This window comes from Medicago sativa, chromosome 7, assembly GCF_051527215.1.
Source record: "Medicago sativa cultivar Bolivia chromosome 7, Bolivia_mono, whole genome shotgun sequence".
NCBI lineage: Eukaryota > Viridiplantae > Streptophyta > Magnoliopsida > Fabales > Fabaceae > Medicago > Medicago sativa.
In genome coordinates, this window is record NC_140755.1 from 29,415,965 (window position 1) to 29,437,507 (window position 21,543).

Sequence of the window (21,543 nt, forward strand, 5' to 3'; positions counted from 1 at the left end):
AAGACTGAAAAATTCAAACAGATACGATCAAGTTATAATTAAGACTGAAAAATTGGTTTGGTCATTGGAGGTGTATAAAGTATAGAAACTCACAAACTCATCAATTTATACAGCCCAAAAACAAAATACAACATTAATATTATTTTTATTTATTTTTTATCCTATCATAACTATTATGATAAAATAAAATCTAAATAAAAGTTCCACAATCTTATCATTATTTTCACCACCATCATCAATGGCTCTCTCAACTTCCTTCTCCAACTTCTTCTCATTCCCTTCACCACGAACAAAATCACCACAACCACCACCCTCTCAACTTCTCTCTCCATTCCCATCTCACCAAAACCGCAATAACAAGTTCATACCACTTGTTCTAAGCCGCAATGAAACCTCTTCTTCATCAATCACATCATCATCTTCATCATCTTCTTCACCACAACCACCACAAGATATGTCTTCAAGTTTCTCAACATCAAACTCAATGTTCTTAGCATCACCATATAATGTTCAAGTTATTGTTGAAGATGATGAGCCTGAAGAGAGGTTGCTTAATAGGTTTCGTAGAGAGGTTATGAGAGCTGGTATTATTCAAGAGTGTAAGAGAAGAAGGTTTTTTGAGAATACACAGGATGAGAAGAAAAGGAGAGTTCGTGATGCTGCTAAGCGTAATCGTAGGAACAGGTTTCCTAGGTATGTTATTATGTGAATTTCATGTTTTTTTTTGCTTTTGTTTTTGTTTTTGTTAACTGTTTTGGATAATCTGTGCACGAAGAAGAATTGAGTGTTTGGTTTTAGTATTGGTTATGAAGCACAGACACCGGACACGACACGACACTGACATGCCAACACCGTTAATAATTTAAGAAAATCATATAATTCAGTGTAATTATATGTGCCCGTATTGTGTCGGTGTCGGACACGACATGTGTTCGACACCGGGTCACGACTTATTTGAAGAGTGTCCGTGCTTCATTTAATTTTTTGTGTGGACCGGGTATCTCTGGTTGCAACTGCATACGCTAATAATCCCTCGAGCTAGATATGACTGTAATGGGTGACAAAACTCTAACTCGAGAGATTTAACATTGATGCATTCTCGGAACTAAATTTGAACCTAAGACCTGTGGTTAAACGGAAAGAGATTTTTTACCATTTCATTCGAGTATTCTTGGGCTAGTATTAGGTTAATTGACACCACAAATATCTAGATTAGATTGGATGGCTCATTAATCTTTGACTGAACTTCAATAACCACGAATTTGAACATTATTAAACACGATTTCAAGTGATCCAACTGCAGGTAGATTTGAACACATGAGAATTGTGGTTAATTATAATCAAATTCATGGATAATGGGGTTTTGTAGATGTATCTATTAACCAAGTCCAACACATCACTAACCATGAGTGTGAATTGTGTTAACCGTTTATGAAGTTGTCAGATTTAGGTGTTCTAAACTGTTATTCAAATAACATTTAGTAATCTTGGGAGGTAGTTGATATCAATTTCAGGAATCAACCTTTCCTGGCGTATGTTTTCCACATGTGCTTGTCAAAAATCGACTCACGTGTATCTGCTACCTGTGTCACACTATCATGTTAGGTAAATGGTTGTAGAGAAAGATGGTTCATCGTTCTCATGTTTGTAGGTAAAATGGAAGTAGGAGAATCTTCTAGTGTTTTGATTTATGACTGGGTAGTTTAAATAAATCCAAATAAGCTCTAAACGCTCTTCCAAATGCATCTGTAATACCTTGATAATGGTATTGTTATGATTCTATGAAAGTTTTACCACCATAAGTTGAAACATCAACTTTGAGACATTGCTTTGCATGTGAATGTGTTCTTTTGGTCAGATAGACAGCAAGAACTACTGTGAAGGTAGTTCCAGGGGACCAAATATACGACATGAAGAGAGTTTTTAATTTTCTTCATTTTAATTTTTAGTACATATTGTAGCTTAATTTATTTTGTTGGGGTTATTAAATATAGGTTTGGATCAGAGGTTTAAACAGCGGTTGTAGTAACAGTTTCATCATGATTCTTGATATTGTGAGCAATCACGGTCAAATGCCATCAATGTGGCATCAATTGCAGTTTTGTTGCAGTTTTGGCAACACGGAAAACTGATTTATCACGGCTCAGCTTGCAGTCGCGGACCTTTATTTAAAACCTCCAGTTGGGGTGTCATGACATGGACATGTCCCCCCTTTCTCGTCGTTTGACATGGATAATTTAATACCTGTGTGTCTTGCATCATTTTCAGGCGCCCTATGGGAGGGGGGAAGTCACCAAGAGGACAGTACAACAACTACAGGCAAGATGATCCAAAACCCAAGAAGGAAGAGGATGATGATAACTGGGATCTACCTGAAGAGGATGTACTAAATTTTTAACTGCACAATTCCCCACATTATGTATGATTTTTCACATTTTACTGTGAGAGGCTTTGTATGCATGTAGGTTCTATAATGTGAAACTAAAATCAATTCCTTAGACTTAATTATTGTATTTTTCAACATACATTTCATTTGAGAAAGATATTTATATTAATACAATATGTTTATTTGTGCATTGAAAATTTGATCTGCCCTCGATTCTCTGGAGTCTTACGGCAGTTTTTTTATTCCTCCCCTCTTGCATCAAGTTAAAACCCCTATGATGTTGAATTTACCGATCATGTACTAGTTATATATCAAGGATAATTTATGTGATAATAGAAAATGAGTCTTCATAGGATGATGAAATATTCTTGTTGTATAGAGGATCCCCAAATGAGAGAGGATAGCTTGTTCATACAATCTGCAGTTGTCCGAAAAGACCAAAAAAAACAGCCACGTTATTGATGGCGGATGACGGAATATGGCAAAAGACCAAAAAACCGCCATATAATCAATCATGCCATTGTGGCCTATAGTGTTGTCACGGACGGCATCCCTTCATAATTTGCCTAAAGCAGTTGTCCAAAAACAAGCCCTATCATTCCGCCTTTTCACGACACTGGTTTTAGTTTCTTCTTTTGTTTGGACTTGGGAGTATTTCCCATCAGGCGACACTGTTAAATGTAAATGCTGTTTATTGTTGTGTTGATTAAACCTTGCAACTGTTTTTCAGACTTTTTCATATATATGGTCTTTTTTCATGTTTGGCTTTTTCAACCTTTTGTGCTGAAGATGCATTCTCTATCATACATCATTCGATACTAATTAATGGAAACTTTGTCTTCTCCTTTGTCATTACTGAAATCCTTGACCTCATTAGATTGGAATTTAAAACTAGACTGAATGATACAAGTGATAGACCGGGTGTTCCTGCTAGGATTAAGTGTCTGAAAAAGAAGGAACATGGTAAGAAACTATAGTTTTAGACATGTAGTAAAAAAAAATACTGAAGCTATGGATTAAGAATTAGGAAGCAAATTTCTTTGTTCATGTTTGAGTCATTGTCTTAAGTTTAACTGATTTGTAGCTGTGCTGAAAAATTGGAAGTAAGCTCGTCAGTTTGTTCTGAAAAAGCCTCAAGTCTAAACTCTTGTGACTAGATTGATTGGGTGGGAGATTTCATTACTTCTAATATCTAAATGCTAATAATAGTGTTCCAGACTAAAAATTATTTAAACTTAGTATACCAAATATAATATTTCCTTTTCCCAGCTATCCTATTACAAAGTATCAAACCACATGCTTAGCATTTTTCACCAAAGCATGGTTTACATTTTACTGAGTTGAACTAAAAGTCAAATCTTCTTGTACAGCTAAAGAGAAATCTGCAAGCTGTTTTTCTTAACATGAATTCTCTGTCAAAACTCGAGAGATGTTTGTTCTTCTATGTATATCTTCATCCTGTGCACTTCTGTGGCCACCTCAAAGTCATTTTTTCTGTTGCATTGTCATTTTTTACACGTTTTCTAAAGCGAATCCAATCATCTAGAACAATCGTCATGTCGTGAACTTTGCTTGTGAGATCATCACAACAGTTAGCATGGATGGTATAAACTGTTTCAAACATATCATTATTTATCTGACAGAATCCGCCAAACTGATTTGTATCTATGTGATGAACACGAACGCCGTACGCCTCAGCTATGTCTACATTTTGCGTTATAGTTGTGCACAAGGATTCTTCAGCATTTGATCTTAGATACAAAAACTTGCTCAATTTCCAGTGCTTTAAGAATTCCAAGGATGCTTCATTTGCTTTCATGAAGAAGATCCCCCCTTCTTGCATGGAATATGCTCTTTCTCCATCACTTGAGAAATTGCATGAAATACTTAGTTCATACGAAGGATCAAAGTTCTCCAGTGGACTTCTAAGCCAAAGTACATCTGTATCCTGCAGCAAAACAAATGTCGCATGCGGTTCAAGTTGATTTATAAACTATTTTCTTCTGATTCAAACAACTAAATAGTCATTATGATCCTTAAATGTAATTTTGAAAGTGACAACGCCTTACAAACTTGAGGCCAAAATAATTGTTTATTTGATTAAAACTTATTAGAATCCATACCGTGAAAATTATGTTGTAACCCAATTCAATGACATCTATCAAAACATTATTTCTCCTCCAACTGAATAAACTGTGATCTGGGCTAGTGATAGATTGTCTTTTGGTGGAAAAATAAGGTTCAAAAGTGGAGGGATGGATGCAATGGGGATGCAACAACCTGCAATATTCAAAAGCTTGGGGGTCCATAGTTATGATAACTAAGTGATTCAGAAATCTTTGAGTATCTTGGCCAGATTTGAAGCTTTGTAGTAAAACATCAAGCATTGATCCAGGTCTTGCATATGATTCATCTACCATGGTTAGGATAATTGTTCTGTCTGACATGGTTGCTTTCCTCAGCACTTGAATCAGTTCTTGTTTTTCTGAAGGATGCTGATAGGAAAAAGAAAAGAAGTTAACTGGGGAGTATCTCAAAAAAAATTAGCAAGAGTTACATCATTCATTATGAGTGGAAACGGTATTTACTAGCCTTATGACAAGTTTACATAATCATGTGTCTTTTGTGTTTAAAAAATGCTTTAAATACAACTTTAAACTAGGAACTTGAAATTTAAATCTTATCAGACGTGTGGTTATTTCAAGTGATAAGTGACTCGAACATCTTAAATAAACAATTAGGTATTTGAACATGATTCTTGTATTCGAAAGAAGATAACTCATTTTATACATCCAACAAGTTTTCCAACAAAAATTAGTGTTGTTAGTTAAACCATATAAGATGATTAAAAAACGGGTTAATATGTGTTTACCCCCTGTAATATAGGTCATTTCCGGTTTTCCCCCCTGTAAAATATTTTTTTTGAATTTCATCCTTGAAATTTGAAAATATTTTGGTTTTAGACCTTCATTGAATATTTCACCCCCTGTAATTTGAGCAAATTTAGGTTTACCCCTCTTGTAATTTGAAAAAAATTTGGTTTACCCCCCTGTTCATTTGAGCAAATTTCGGTTTACCCCCTGCCATATCTTTGATTTTGTACTGTCAAAACTCATGAAGGTCCAAAACCAAAAATCTTCAAATTACGAGGACGAAATCCAAAAAAAATATTTTACAGGGGGTAAAACCGGAAATGGCCTATATTACAGGGGGTAAACACATATTAACCCTTAAAAAAGAGACATTTCATGTGTGCACTTTTTGGTCAAAGTATGAGTCAAGATTAGTTGAATGGTTGAAAATTTAAACTTATTTTGCAAAAATATTGGATTAAAGGGATCAACTTCATACTTAATTCATTTTGCCACCGCTTTTTAGTATATACCACCCTAGAAATATATACAAACAAATAATTTTTTTTTGAAAGAATGCCAACAAATAATTTATCAACAGCCATTACTAGCTAGTATTTTCTGGTAAACTACCATTTTTTACTTCATCATTTTTTACTTCATTATTATTAATTTGTTATTATTTAAGATTTGTTCCTTTTTTACATTTTCTTTTTTCGAATGCCATTACCATTTTGGTTTTGATTGATTGTGCAATCTTATCCATTACTTTTTTTTTAGCAAAATCCTATCCAGTACTATTTTTTTTTTTACAAAAATCCAATCCAATACGTATTTATACACGATTTTTTTTTTTGTTTCATGATAAGGTATATATTAGAATCCCACCATATTTATTTCTCGCGCATAAAATTCAAACGGCATAAACATCCTATAAAAACCTTAAAAACAGTTTAAAATATTTTGAATTTTAAAATCTAAATAGAACGTGCGAAAAATTTATTTTATATGGTAAAAAAAATAATAGTCTAAAACTTTTTTGTTTGGTCAAAATGACTTTGTCGTACATATCCTCCTTTTGATCTTGGGTTGGCCCCCTTTAGTCAGGATACTAGCCCATGTACATTGGCCAACACACTTAAAGAAATAAAATCCATGATATATATATAGGGGTTTGCTAGAACACACCCACTAGTTTTTATGTGGGAGTGTTTTAGCAAGTAAATAACTAAAAAGTGGTTAAATACACCCTAAGGTGTATGTTGCTATAACACACCTTCTAACAATAACAAGTGGGTGTGTTCTAGCAAATCCTATAGGCATTTGCTAGAACACACCCACTAGTTTTTATGTGGGAGTGTTTTAGCAAGTAAATAACTAAAAAGTGGTTAATTACACCCAAAGGTGTAGCTTTGCTAAAACACTCCCACATAAAAAAGTGGGTGTGTTCTAGCAAACCCCATATATATATATATATATATATATATATATATATATATATATATATATATATATATATATATATATATATATATATATATATATATATATATATACTTTTAAAGCTTTATATTGATGAAAAATAATTATGTAAGCTGCAATTAAAAATTCTACCAATTTATGAATATTTTATTATAATCCATAATTTTTTTTTACCATAAATATTTTTTTTTATCGTTGGAATCAAACAACTATTTGCACTAGACCTGCGATATAACTAATAAAGTAAAGTATCATTATCATATTCAAACACCTACACAACGTTTTATTTATAGACAAGAGCTAGATTAAAACACCTAACCGATTTTTGTTACAATATCATGTATGAATATGAGTAGTGATAGGTGAACACTCATAAGATAGAGTGTATGTTGTTGCGTTCCACCATTTTAAAAATGAGTCTCACATAAAAATGGTGAAACTCATATGCAATTCATCCAATGAGAAAGTAGTGGATGTGAGGGAAAAAAAAACGTGTTAAGAGAGTGAGTGTTATTATCACAACTCATGAATTATATACTGGCTTATTTAGTGACTAATTATTGTTGAAGCACCTCCTTGACAATCTTTAGGAAAATCATTTCATTTTTCAATCACAAAACTCAAATTCGTAACCTTGTTTAAAATATTTCAGTCCAATTCCATTCAAACCAACATAATTGTATTATTAAACATCTCAAGTAAAAACATATGATATTCAAATCATACTTAGAATTTTCAAATAATAAAAAAAAAAAAAAAATATGGTTGCTTTAATACACACAGGACTGACACTGATGCTAATCAACAGAAATCAAATGAAAAGGAACCCTTAAAATTTTACGTAAAAATGATCTAAGCTTGAGTAGAATTACCTTCGTTTCAGCCCTTTTAACTGGTCCATGATAGTGTAACCGAAGGAAGCACATCAACACAATCAAGAAAGCAGTGAGAGGAAGAACATATGCAAAGTTTCTCAATCCCAAAGGTTTCATCCTTCTCATTGCAAATTGCAAATAATAATAATAATAATTCGGGGCCTCCCTTGAAAAGTTAAGTTTTGTGTTTAAGTGCTATTCAAAAAGAGGTCAAAGTGTTAGAGAAAAATGAGTCATTTACATTAAAGCTAGAATCAATCCAATCTTTATCTTATAAAAGCAGAAAGAGACAAATTATGTATTTATGTCCATAGTAGGGATTGACTAGAAAAGCAGATTGTATCAATTTTAAATAGGAAAAAAAATGGAAACAGATTATTTCAAATTCATTAAGTGACATAAGAAAAATATCGACAACGTCAAAATTCTATACAAGGATTTATTTTGTCCCAAATAAAGACTATTCCCTTTTCAATTATAAGCAATTTTTCACTTTATAGATTTATTGAATAAATTATTTATAAGTTTTCAATTATAAACCACATAAATCATTCAACGAACTTAACAAGTAAACATTTGTTTATAGTTGAGACCAGAGGAAGAAGGAGCAGGAGCAGGGAGTAGAAATGTTTATGAATTAAATTTAAAAATGTTAGAAAAAATATTTAGATTCGGAGTAGGAGTAGGGAGTAAAAATGTTTATGAATTAAATTTAAAAATGTTGAAAAAAATATTTAGATTCAATTCATATACACGTAATTAGTCCCATTTTTTTTCCTTCATGTACACGAAAAGATTGTTTATGGTGTCAATCAAATTAAATTAAGTCATTAACTGTTACTTTACATACAAATCTTCGAAAGATAATAGTTTTTTGTGTTTTCATAAGTTGGCTCCATTTGAGAATAAGAGCCCGTTTGAATTTATTTATTTTTGAGCTTATGCCAAATAGTTTATACAAATAAATAAGTTGTTATGTACTATTTATAAGCATGTCAAATTAGTTTAAAAAAAAAAAAAAAACAGTTTGTGGAGATACAATTTTCATTAGTGAGAATTTATGAATTATTATAATAGTTTATTTATTTACATAAGTTATTTTTCAAAAGCTCAAAACTAAGTCAATCCAAACGGGTCCTAAGCATACAGAAAGGCATATACATGAAAGTATGGTTTTAGATATTTAGTAAAAAAATGAAAAATTTAGGAAGCAACTTGTTTTTGTTCATGGTTTTAGCCAGCCATTGGTCTAAGTTTAACTGATTTGTTCATGGTCCTCTAGAGACTAGATTGATTAGGTGGGAGATTTCATTACTTCTAAAATCTAAATGCAAAAAATATACTTCTAAACTAAAATTATTAAAGAAAAAATTGTCAAGAAGAATTATTATACCAACTATAATATTTTCTATCCTATAACAAAGTACCAAACCATATATATATGCTTAGCATTTTTCACAAAAACATGAACTTAAAAGAGAAATCTTCATCCTATGCACTTCTGTGGCCACCTCAAAGCCACTTTTTCTGTTGCATTTCTAAAGCGGATCCAATCTTGTAGAACAATCCTCATGTCATGAACTTTGCTTCTGAGATCTTTACAGCAGTTAGCATGGATGGTATAAGCTGTTTCAAACATATCATTATTTACCTTACAAAATCCACCAAAGCGATTTGTATCCATTTGATTAACAAAGAAGCCATATGACTCAGCTATATCTTGATTTTTTGAAACAGTTGCACACAATGATTCTTCAACATTTGAACTTGTATACAAAAACTTGTTCAATCTCCAATGCTTCATGAATTCCAAGGCTTCATCATTTGCTTTCATGAAGAAGATTCCTCCTTCTTGCATGAAATGTGCTCTTTGTCCCTCACTTGAGAAATTGCATGAAATACTTAGTTCATACAAGAGATCGAAGTTCTCCAATGGATTTCTAAGCCACAATACATCTGTATCCTGCAGCAAAGCAAAAGTCACATGCAATTTCATCGAGTAAATGGTCATTCTGATCCCATAAATGTTTGAAGCCTCGTCAAAATAGTTTTTGAATGAATACAAATTAGAAAATCATATCTAAATGTGTCTTTCGTTATTTAGTTTAGTTATTGAATGTGTATTACATTGGTCAATGTAGTTTAAAGTACTAACGAAAGACACATTTGAAAAATGTGTTTGTAATTTAAAAAATGTTAACGCCGTACAAATTTTGGGACCAAAATGATTGCTTATTCGATTAAAACTTATTAGAATCCATACCGTAAAAATTATGTGGTAGCCCAATTCCATCACATCAATCAAAACATTATTTCTTCTCCAACTGAATACACTGTGATCTGGGCTTGTGATAGATTTTCTTTTGGTGGAAAAATAAGGTTCAAAAGTGGAGGGATGGATGCAATTGGGATGCAACAACTTGCAGTACTCAAAAGCTTGGGGGTCCATGGTTATGATAACCAAGTGATTCAGAAATCTTTGAGTATCTTGGCCAGATTTGAAGCTTTGTAGTAAAACTTCAAGCAAAGATCCTGGCCTTGCATGTGATTCATCTACCATGGTTAGAACAATTGTTCTGTCTGGCATGGTTGCTCTCCTCAGCACTTGAATCAATTCTTGTTTTTCTGAAGCATACTGATAGGAAAGAAAAGAAGAGAAGTTAACTATGCAGCATCTCAAAATAATTAGTACTAATGTTTACTCTCATTTAAATTATTATGCAAGGAATCGGTATTTACTAGCTTTATGACATGTTTATATAAGGGTCGTGTGAACGTGTGCCCTAGGGGCACATGTTAAGGAAGTTAAAAGAGCAATTTTGCATTTCCAAAACATATATTTTAACTTTTAAAAAGTTGAATGCACGACTTTTGTTACATTTATTTCTATAATAAGTTCTTTAACATTTACCTATTATGTGTCTTTCAAGTCTTAAAAATGCTTTAAATACGATCAAAATTGGAGACTCTGCTCTAATAATAATAATAATAATAGGCATCTAAATGAAAAATGCAAAACATTTAAAAAGAATCATCCTCTATTTAAATCGTAAATAACATTAATAATATAAGAAATAGTCATCTTTCTAACTAATATTGGTAACACATAAGAAATTGGGCACATAGTAATCTAACATTCATACATTATTAACATCATCATGACAAGATTTATATTTATATTGGAAGATGAACATGCAACCTCACAACATACAAAAATGGAGAAGACCGCTAGTCAACAATGAAGATCTTGTCAATTTTATCAAGGTTTCATATTTATATTTATATTGTTCAAATGTTTTAAAAAAAACTCAAAATTTGTGAGGCCTGGTTGCACCCTCTCTAAGCCGACCCTAGTGGTTAGTGCTAGTGATAAGTGATTTAAACACTATATACAAACATTTAGATGTTTGAACATGATTCTTGTACGTGGAAAAAATCAGTTGGAAGAAAATAACTCATTTTATATATCCAACAAATTCTATAAAAAAATTAGTGATGTTAAACCATTATGGATACATTGTACATATAAGAAACATTTACCCATCTACTTTTTGGTCACCGGATGGGTCAAGATTAGTTGAAGTTTTTTTTATTTTTATTTTTACAGAATTTTAGTTGAAGGGTTGAAAGGTCAGTTTCACAACTTTTTTATACTCCCTTTGATCATATTTATAAGTAACTTTTGTTTTTTTAGATTCATTAATAACTAATGTATCATATTTCAAAAAAATAAAAAATAATGTATCAAGACTACATATAATCCAAATACATCAGTTATTTGATAAATCTAAAAATTGAAAAGTTACTTATAAATATGATCTGAAGAGTACGTCTAAATTTTAATATCTCAACAGAATAGAAGCTTGTGAAAGGGTGTGGGTGGGAAAAAAAACTTCTAAAACGCTGGGTTGGATGGATCAATTCATCATACATAACTCATTTTTGCCACCTCTACTACTTGGTCCATACCACTACCCTAGCAATAAATAGAAAAATTACATACAACAAACATTTATTAACCTCCAATAGTAGCTAGTATTTTTAGTAAATTCACATAAAATGAACCATTGGTAAACAACCGTTTTGACTTCATTATTATTAAAAAAATAATTTTGACTTCGTTATTATTAAAAAAATAAAATTGACGGATTATTATTATATATCATCATCATCATCATCATCATCATCATCATCATGATTATTATTATTATTATTATTATTATTATTATTATTATTATTATTATTATTATTATTATTATTATTATTATTATTATTATTATTATTATTATTATTATTATTATTATTATTATTATTTGTACTTTGTTCCTTTTTTACCTTTTCTCTTTAGAATGTTATCATTTTTTTTTATATTGAAATATAGTTATTTTGAATGTCATCATTGTTTTACCTTTCTTTCAAAAAAAAAAAAATTTAAATTTTGTTCCTTTTTTTTTACAAGTTACTTTGTTCCTTTTGTTAATAACTTTTTTCTGGTCAAAATGCACGACTTTATAATAAATTTTATTCCAATAAGAATAAGAATTCAAGCCATGCTCCTTAAAAAAAATAAAGAAATCTAGCCATGCACTTTGATTAGCCCACTTAAAGGAAATCAAATTTATTATTTACACACACGTTTACAGCTCTATATTGATTAAAAAAAGTGCAACAGTAAACTGCAATTTAAAATTTCATTTATTTATGAATATTTTATTATAGAGTTAAATATGTTTTTGGTCCTTATAATTAATATTAATTTTTTGTTTTAGTTACTCTAAAATTTTCACGACTTTTAGTCCTTCAAAGACAAGAATTATATTCAAACACCATACCCTTTTTTCGTTACCATGTAATGTGTGAAGTATATTTTTATGGTTGAGTATAATTTATGAATATGATTCTATGAATAATGTTAATGACACTCACTTTTAAACTATTTTTCTACACGTGGACGTCGGTATTTTAAAAATGGATTTCACCTAAAGTTGTTGAAGCTACGTGCATTTCACTTGATGAGTTAATGTTATTAGCTCTCTTAGTTAACTATTTACGAGCCCAATCAATAACTAATTTTTGTTGAAAAACCTACCTGAAAAACCTTTTTCTTTCAATCACAAATTCAAATTTATAATCCCTAAAAATACTCAAATTTATAACCTTATAATTAAAATATTTCAGTCCGATTCCATTCAAACCAACATATGGTATTCAAATCATGCTTAAAATCTTAAAATGATAAAAATAAAAACTATGGCACATGTATGTATGCATCATTGAAGCAAATTAACAAAAATCAAATAAATATGAATATCCACAAACTTTTGAATAAAATTCATATAGGCTTCCTCAAAAAAAAAAAAAAAAAAAAAATTCATATAGGCTTGAGCAAAATTACCTTCATTTCACCCATTTTAATTGGTCCAGAGTTGTGATTTCGAAGGAAGCACATCAGCATGATCAAGAAAGCTGTGAGAGGAAAAACATAGACACCGTTTCCCAATCCCAAAAGTCTCATTCTTCTCATTGCAAAGAATAATTAAGGGTCCTTAGGCTTTTACTTGAATAGTTAGGTCTTGTGTATAAGTACTATGGAAAAAGAGCTCAATGTGTTGAGAAAAAAAAGAGTCTTGTACATATCAATGAGATTTTATTAAAGCAGAAATAGACAAATTATATATTTATGTCCAAAATTCGACTTTGAAAAGCAGGTTGAATAAATTTTTATTTTTTTTACTAATGAATGAAAACCTTTTGTTTCAAATTCAATAAATGACATAAAAAATTATTTCTTTACGAATTTATGAATTAAATCTAATTTTTAATAAAAATACAAACTTTGGATTTAATTTATATATACTTTTAGTGTAAAGAAATTTACAATGTCAATCAATTATAACATGAATAAAAATATTTGACTATTTTTTTTAATCAAATAGTCTAGTGGCGAGATTCACACACTTCAAGTGTGGAAAAGTTGAAAATTCAGAGATCGAACCCTCTGTCCGTGCACATAATGTATATGACATCTACTAATTAAGCGCTACACTTATCGGACAAGAAAAAAGTTCGGCTTTAATCATGTAATTATTTTTAAAATCACACGTATGAGTAGTGAAACTCTCTAGATAAATAGCAGTTGTTTTCCATTAGTCTTATATGTTTCTTTTACCTTTCCCTAAAAAAAATGTTTCTTTTACCTTGAATAAGTGACTCAAAGACCCACAGTCAGCTTTTATGCTTCAGATATTTGCATTTTTTGCCATAAGCACAACTGTACTAGGATATTTGTGTTCAACATCAAAGTTGTAGCTCTATTCATTATCTTTCCAACGCATATTCACACGGCTAAATTGGATAACTGAAGCCAAAATTATGGCATTTATAGTGAATCGGAGTCAAAACACATGAAATACAAAAATTAATCTTAGAATTGCATTGACGCTCAAATCTGACCCAAAATATAAAAACATAATTCTAGCTTTAGCTTGAATTGAATACGACAATGATGCTGAGCAAGTTTTGGCTGAAATGGAATTTAAGGATACTGATACTGAAGCTGAACGTGAGATGAAACTGCAGGTGTTGCATGGCTACGGAAACAAGTAAACGACAAGGGTGGTTGTGAACTTTGGTTTTACCAAACTGGTCAAGGTAGTTGAGAAACTCAAGGACATGAGAACCACTACTTAGAATTATGCTCTTTACCCAACTGAAACTGCTCGCTCCCAACTAAATTTCCCATAATGCCCCTGCGTGCGTGAGTTAACTCATGCAGGGGCATTTTAGTCTTTTTAGTTTGGAGCGAGCAATTTTTGTTGGGTAAAGAGCAGAATTCCATTGCATATGAAAGTGGTGGACGGTGGTTTCTAAGAGAGGGGCATAAATGGCATTTTATTTTGTTTGTTTTCTTAGAGATAGTGAGATCGAACTTGAAACGTTGCATTAATCTCTCTCTAGAATAGTCAATAGGAGAGAATAAAAAAAAATCATTTTCGGCGAGAGACTAATTAAATGACAAATTTATGTGAATTAAACAAGACATTTTACTGCTTCTTAAGCTGTGAAACATTGCACATGTTAGAAAAATCCTACAAATAATCATTAACATTGACAACATTTTGTTTTTTGACAGAATCATTAACATTGACAACATTTTGTTTTTTGACAGAATCATCGATGATATTTTTAAAAATCAATTTATATTATTACAATGATATGTGATGGCGCAACATTCACTTTTTTTCTTAACAAGTTGTTTATGAAATTCAGAGAATTTGAGGAGAAGAGAGAAAGAGATTATTGTTGTAAACTATTTTTTTTAAGGAATTACTGTTGTTGTAAACTATTGATTTCATTAGTTGTGAAACGTGATTACAACATCCCTTATATAAGATGCTTATTCAAATTGCTTGCTGATGCATTTCATTAAACCCGTGGTGTTAGATTTTGATATTGGACCTTACTCATCCTTAATAAACAGCTTGTAAGGTGAGTTGATAGACTTAAAATACTCTGGCTACAATAAACTAAGGAAAACAAAAGAAGATGAAACATAAAAAACTGCATAGGTTTATTCATGATCCTCTCAGAGGCATAGCTACAACTATTTACAGCTAGGGTTGCAGCTAGTGCTTACAACTATTGGGCCTGGGCTTATAGCCCTTGGAGGAAAATATAAAAAAGACATTAAAAAGATCCAGCACTTTCACTTAGTTGCTCCATCCAGAACGAGGACATAATCTTCCAGCTTCTTAGGGACTCGGGTAATACGCTTGGGCTTGGGTTGACCCGAGCTATCATTGCTCCATCCTTTGGAGAGAACCTTGTCCTCAAGGTTCTGAGAATTACGTGGCAATTCCTCAGCGGTACAGGTGGGAGAGGGAAAGGGGTCAGATGTTGATGCGCAGATCTCGGGAAAATTGAATGGTGATGAAGGTGTGTGTGGGGGGCCGATCACGATGAGTGGTGGAGATTGAGTATCATGCGCATGGCGTGAATCACGAGGCGTGTGGACTTGGGAGCCAGTAATAACAACAGAGTTTAGTGGGGAAGGGTGAAAATTTTCATCAAAATTAACATAATTATAACATCAAAATTAACAACACAATATAATTTTTCAAACTTTAATAAAACATAATTATCCAAATGGTACATAACATAATTATCCAAAATATTCAAACATTAATATTAAATAAAATACAATCAACCCCTAATAACTACACCCCCAACACCTCTGCCACCACCCCTGCCACCCTCAGTAGCTCCCCGACGACGGTAAACTTTCCCATCATGCACCTCTTTTAACGCATCCTCCAAATGCTGTCATTCCTCATTCCCTTTCGGCACGAGACCACTTCTCATCACATCATAGATGTGGTCTCTGATGCGGCTCATCCTTCTGCTAAGCTGTAAGTACGCAAGGTCTCCATCCTCCTGAGCAGCTCGCGCATCAAGGACCTCACGCTCTGGTGGCCCCGGCATCGGTACTGGCATGTCTGGAAGAATCATGCGTGGATGAGACACCCAGTAAAACCACTCGATGTATCCATCTACTGCCTCCACATAATGAACTACAGTCTCTCCCAATATCTGAGGTGTCAGCGCATAATTGATAGGGTCAAACCGCAAGTGCACGGTCTATCGAAGTAATAGTAGTAGTAAAGAGTATCGTTCCGCTAGGGAGTTGTGAATTCAATTAGCCTTTAGAGAATGATTAGAAGAGAAGAAAGATTATAAAATAGGGGGTTGATTGCTGAAAGTAAATAACAATAATAATAAAGATGCCTTGGGATTATTGGCTCGTCATAATAACAAACCCTTCACTAGACAAGACTTAAACATCTAATTTCATGGTTTACACTCTAATTTCTAAAGACCGGTTTCCCTTAGCCCCTCACCTTTCCGATGAAAGTCCGGTGAGAGTTTACTTCTAGCAACCAAGCCTATTTCGCTGACATGATTACTAGAAGACGCATAGAGGATTGAAACTACTCTTTGTCTCAATAATTGCAAAGACTATTTCACTGTTTTGCAATTATTGTCTAGATTCACTTGTTCCAACATCAAGACTCCGCTCTCGCTTTATGAATTGATGTTTGGGATGATGGATTAACAATTATCAAACCCTCTGCTTTCGCTTCCACAGTTTGATAATTGTTAATCCACGTTAAGACGGTGAATCTAGATTAGAAATTAGGGTTACATAGAAATTAGGGTTTAGGCTTGTTTTGTTTAGGATTGAGTCATTAGACTCCCCAACAATCCCAAGACGAAGAAGTCTACTCACTCATGTTCATCGTAGACATGGGGGAAGAAGAGAGAAAAACAGTAAAATAAAAGAGCAATAATATAAAAGTGAACTTTTATTCCAAGAACAAAAGATGAATGTTTATGATGGAGTGCTACTCTATTTATAGCTTTACAATTGACTTAGAAACTAAGCTACTATAAGGGCAAAACAGTAAAGCTGCAACAGAGTAACTTGGGCTTGAAGAAAAGCAGCAAAAGTGGTCCTGGAGGGTGGCACGGCCGAGCCATATGTTGGCACGGGCCGTGCCAAGCTTCTGACTTGGTAGAGACATATTTTTGTCTCGTATCTTCGCATTCTTGTACTGTATTTGCTCCAGTCCTCTTTCTTTTGCTCCAAGACACCTTCCACCATATATTCTTTCCTGAAATAAAATAAAAGACAATTTAAAGTAAAATATTCTAAAAGGAAATAAAATGCAATAAAATAAAATCAAATCTTAAATAAAACTAAACTAAATAAAGCAATAAAATAGACTATCTATGACTCATCAATAATCAAGTGCATGCCAAAAGCGGTTTGTGATCTTCGCCAAATTAACACCAGTAGGTGCACTCTCAAGGGGATGTCTCGGTATGGTATGAACCCACCCAAACTGACGAAGCACCCTCTCCGGCAGATATTTCACCATGCGGTCTCCGCATCTCAGCCATCTAGAGTCAAGGCTGACCTGCTGAAACAGACTTGCCTGACAGTGCGCTCCATATGGGGCCATGACAACCCTCATCAAATCCAGCGCATCCAGATGGGTTCTGTAGTTGTCTAATGTACCTAAACCAGACAGTGGTAAAAAGCACATCGTGCGTGGGTACTGATTCTCTAAATATCCTTCGTAGACATCCTTGCTTCCTATACCTGGGAAGTGGTGAAACACCCAAGCCTGTACCAAAGACAACACGAGTTTATATATACAAACCATATACACTTAAATTTTAAAAAATAAAACATAGTTTTTAATTTATACCTGCAACAAAGTCTGGTATCCTGCCACCTGACTGGTGTTCCAACGTGCAGCATTGTTGAGCTCCTTATACAAGTGAGCTAGTGCCGCAGCTCCCCATGAAAAACCAGAAACAATCTCAAGGTCTCTAAAGTACTTCAGGTACATAACATCCACAGCCCACTGGCTCTTTGATAAGTGTTCAAAAGTAAGATCTTTCATGTGTTAAAATAGGCATTTTAGTGACTTGTTATGCAAGTTATCTAAGGAAAAGCAATCAATTGTTGTAAAATTCACCATTTATGCTTTACAAGCCTCACTCTACTCAAACTTGTGCAGGAAATGATAAGCAAGGACCAAGAATCAACTTTCTAAGCCAAGGAGAACTCGCTTAAGCGAGATTACTTCGCTTAAGCGAAAAAGTTCTAGGGAGCAACTAGCATCTCGCTTCCAGTTCGCGCAAGCAAAGGTTCAAAGTCTGAAGCCAAGAAGAACTCGCTTAAGCGAGATTACTTCACGTAAGCGAGAAAGTTCCAGGGAGCAACTAGCATCTCGCTTCCAGTTCGCGCAAGCAAAGGTTCAACGTCTGAAGCCAGCTCGCTTAAGCGAGTTCATCTCGCTTACGCGAGATTACTACAGAAAGCAACTTCATGGACTCGCTCCCAGCTCGCTTCCAGCTCGCTTACGCGAGATTCAACATCTTCAGGGGATAAGGTCCACGTGGCATGACTTCAATGGCCAGAGTGGGATTTTCAGGAAGTTCGCTTGAGCGAGATCCATCTCACTTAAGCGAGATTTCACGAATTCAGCCCATTTAAATAGGTTTTTCCTCTCTCTCTTCTCATTCACTTACTATTTTATTCATCTTTTCTGCATTTTAGAGAGAGCTTAGGGCATTTCTAGAAAGAGAAACACAAAGCAAGGTAGTTCGGAGTAGATTCAAGCCAAGATTTTTTGAGACATCATGGATCTTGTCATTGAATCTTCATCTCTTCTTCATCCTTTGCAAGGCTATCATTGACATATGTAGCCTACATTTACTCTTGAGGTTTTGAGGTACTCAAACAAGCTATTATGTAATCTTTAGATCTTTTAATACATGATTCTAGCAATTTATTCAATATTGTTGTTATTCTTGCTTTTAATATTTTATTGAGATTTAAAATGATATGGACACGTACTTTTGAATCTAGAAATAAAATAACAATCTACCTTAAGTTATCACTCTAGACATGGATGTTAATATTTGATAATCACTTTTAATCTAGAACTTAATGCTTTTGGGTAATTTAATCGGTTGGGAAATCGTTGATTAAACTATCCAACCGACTTTGTGATCGTTTAAATGTTTGGGAAATCGATGTTTAAACAATCCCTTAGAAATAACGATATCATTTGGACACGAATGATATTGTCGAGTGATTGTGATAATATCGTTTAAAAAGCTAGAATCCGTTAATCGATCGAGAGATTGCAGTTGTTACGCTTGGTTGATATCTCTAACCCCAAGTGAAATAGCCTTATCTCTTCTCGTTTTACTTTTGTGTCGAATAGGAAAATAGTTTTACACAAACAAACAATTTATACCCAAACACTTAATATGATAAATATTGTGAAAATGCTTAAGATATACGCAACTCCCTGTGGAAACGATATATAAATGCTTACTTTGTTTGATGCAAAAATACTACATCACTCTTGTCACTGAATATCGTGATCCCTACCAAGTACAGCAAATATATGCGGACAGCCTGGTCCCGCAACCTCTCCACCTCCGGAGTCACACCTTACTCGCTATCCAAATCCTTCTGCTCCTTCAAACGCTCCTTGAAGATCCTCTTCAAGTAGCTAAATCGACAATGTGCACCTTTGGTCTTGTCGACCTCAATAAGAGCATCACCTGGATCTGACCCCAAGTACAACTCCATCCATTCCACCGCCTCATCCCGTGATAAGGACCTATGGGACATGAGCATGCTGTCAATGGGGAGATGCAGCAAACAGGCCATATCATCAAGTGTGACTGTCATCTCCCCAATAGGAAGGTGGAAGCTGGAAGTCTCCTCGTGCCACCTCCCCACAAAGGCACAAATCAGACCATGGTCAAGCAGGCTGTAGCTGGTATCCTGAAGCCAACCAAGGTCGGTATCATGTAATTTGTGTTTCCACCACCGTGCAGCCATGATAGGTTTGGTGTCATTATCATGCATCACATCTATCTTCTTTACATTGTTGATGCATTTTAATTTTGGACGCCACTGCAAATAATTAAAATTAATAAAGTGAGTTTAAACTCATGGCTTCACAAACAAAAATTACAGTAAATAAACATGTAGATTTAACAGTACATAAACAGGCAATTTCAGATATAAAGTAAGTGAGTTTAACACTAATAAATACTTCGCCATCAGCCGCCTTCCTGGCCACGTGCACATGGTACCTCCACAGCAGGCCAGTCTCGTGTGGGCTACCGGGATAGTCATCTAGTGGCTCAGTGTCCACCACCTTCTTCTTTCGCCTTCGTTGTGGCTCGACATCTTCCATTTCCTCCTCCATAGCTTGCAGCTCCTCCTCAAGCTCCTGCTCCTCCATATGCTGCAATTCCACATCAGGCTGCTCCTGCTCCATGTCCATATATTGTTGCAGCTCCGGCTGATGCTCAACATCAGGCTCGACAACAGCACGACGTCCTCTAGCACCCCCATGCCTCGGAGGAACACCACATTCCTCCTGCAGCCGTCGGAGACGCTCCTTCTTATGGGAAGCATGCCCTGCCTCCCTTACGCGCCGAGTATTAGAGGTTGAACCTTCTGTGACATGCACATAACACAATCAGCACAGAGCAGTACAAAACAGACGACCAAAACCAATACTGGGTGTTTTCGGAATTTATTTTCCGGAATGTAACAATACAGTCCGGAAAACGAATTCCGGATTGCTTCAGTTCATAGGAAAAAAAATCTGAACAAATTACTTGCATACATACAGAAATTGAACTAACCTTCCATGTGATGTTTGTCAGGGATTCAAATGCGGTCCGTTTGAGCAAGATTTCACCGATTTTGGTTTGATTTTTGTAGTTCGGATTTTGGGATTAAACGGAGAGAGGGAGAGAGAGAGAGAGAGAGAGGGAGAGAGAGAGAGAGAGAGAGAGAGAGAGAGAGAGAGAGAGAGAGAGAGAGAGAGGGAGTGAAAAGTGAAACTGTAAAAATGGGGGGTGAACGCCCTTTTATACTTCGAATGAGTCCGGAATATGTAATCCGGACCGGAAGTTAATATTCCAGAATATGTATTCCGGAGGGTAATTTAGTCATTTTTTCAGGACGCGTGAGAAGGGCACAGGATGGGAAAAGTAATAGTCTTATATCACCATTAGATAAGCCTAGCCCACAATTCATGAGTGGTTGGATGTAAGTATAATTAAGGATTATTATTATTTTCAATGGAAAATATTTTTGAAGTTCTTACCTCAGGACACGAGTAATCAAAACCGTTTAATTAAAAATGAATACAACAAATCAACGTAAATTATTCTAACTAATCAATAGTGAGCAATCGCATACACCTTCCGATCGTCATTATAAATAAAAATATACTTTTTAGATTGATTGAATAAATGACGTATATTACTAACTACTCAATAGTGTGCTATGGTATACACCCTCTCGTCTATATGTCATCTAAAAAGAATATTTTTTTTT

General features: G+C 34.0%; 3 protein-coding genes across 3 annotated transcripts; 1 reads left to right on the plus strand and 2 right to left on the minus strand.

Moving 5' to 3' along the window:
• The first annotated feature begins 207 nt into the window (after nucleotides 1–207).
• Nucleotides 208–2,583, plus strand: GHS1 (Ribosomal protein S21 family protein). Its single transcript, XM_085723413.1, has 2 exons — nucleotides 208–693; nucleotides 2,269–2,583. Exons 1-2 carry the CDS (start codon nucleotides 239–241, stop codon nucleotides 2,396–2,398), a joined length of 585 nt encoding a protein of 194 aa, XP_085579539.1. The 5' UTR covers nucleotides 208–238; the 3' UTR covers nucleotides 2,399–2,583.
• Nucleotides 2,584–3,596: 1,013 nt separating this feature from the next.
• Nucleotides 3,597–7,721, minus strand: LOC146905441 (uncharacterized protein At1g28695-like). The gene is made up of 3 exons (XM_085723412.1): nucleotides 7,593–7,721; nucleotides 4,510–4,881; nucleotides 3,597–4,334 (listed from the first exon to the last, which is right to left on the minus strand). The coding sequence occupies exons 1-3, from the start codon at nucleotides 7,719–7,721 to the stop codon at nucleotides 3,840–3,842; spliced, it is 996 nt and encodes a 331-aa protein (XP_085579538.1). The 3' UTR covers nucleotides 3,597–3,839.
• A 1,360-nt stretch (nucleotides 7,722–9,081) lies between these two features.
• On the minus strand, nucleotides 9,082–13,137 carry LOC146905442 (uncharacterized protein At1g28695-like). The gene is made up of 3 exons (XM_085727594.1): nucleotides 12,991–13,137; nucleotides 9,859–10,230; nucleotides 9,082–9,558 (listed from the first exon to the last, which is right to left on the minus strand). Exons 1-3 carry the CDS (start codon nucleotides 13,117–13,119, stop codon nucleotides 9,082–9,084), a joined length of 978 nt encoding a protein of 325 aa, XP_085583720.1. The 5' UTR covers nucleotides 13,120–13,137.
• Between the last annotated feature and the right edge of the window lie 8,406 nt (nucleotides 13,138–21,543).

What these genes read in the sequence shown, in the direction of transcription:
- GHS1 (XM_085723413.1), top strand. Translation starts at nt 239, where the DNA reads ATGGCTCTCTCAACTTCCTTCTCCAACTTCTTCTCATTCCCTTCACCA. An exon ending in CGTAGGAACAGGTTTCCTAG is followed by an intron (nt 694 to 2,268) that starts GTATGTTATTAT and finishes CATCATTTTCAG; the next exon opens with GCGCCCTATGGGAGGGGGGA.
- LOC146905441 (XM_085723412.1), bottom strand. Translation starts at nt 7,721, where the DNA reads ATGAGAAGGATGAAACCTTTGGGATTGAGAAACTTTGCATATGTTCTT. An exon ending in TTAAAAGGGCTGAAACGAAG is followed by an intron (nt 4,882 to 7,592) that starts GTAATTCTACTC and finishes TTTTCCTATCAG; the next exon opens with CATCCTTCAGAAAAACAAGA. An exon ending in GTTACAACATAATTTTCACG is followed by an intron (nt 4,335 to 4,509) that starts GTATGGATTCTA and finishes GTTTTGCTGCAG; the next exon opens with GATACAGATGTACTTTGGCT.
- LOC146905442 (XM_085727594.1), bottom strand. Translation starts at nt 13,119, where the DNA reads ATGAGAAGAATGAGACTTTTGGGATTGGGAAACGGTGTCTATGTTTTT. An exon ending in TTAAAATGGGTGAAATGAAG is followed by an intron (nt 10,231 to 12,990) that starts GTAATTTTGCTC and finishes CTTTCCTATCAG; the next exon opens with TATGCTTCAGAAAAACAAGA. An exon ending in GCTACCACATAATTTTTACG is followed by an intron (nt 9,559 to 9,858) that starts GTATGGATTCTA and finishes GCTTTGCTGCAG; the next exon opens with GATACAGATGTATTGTGGCT.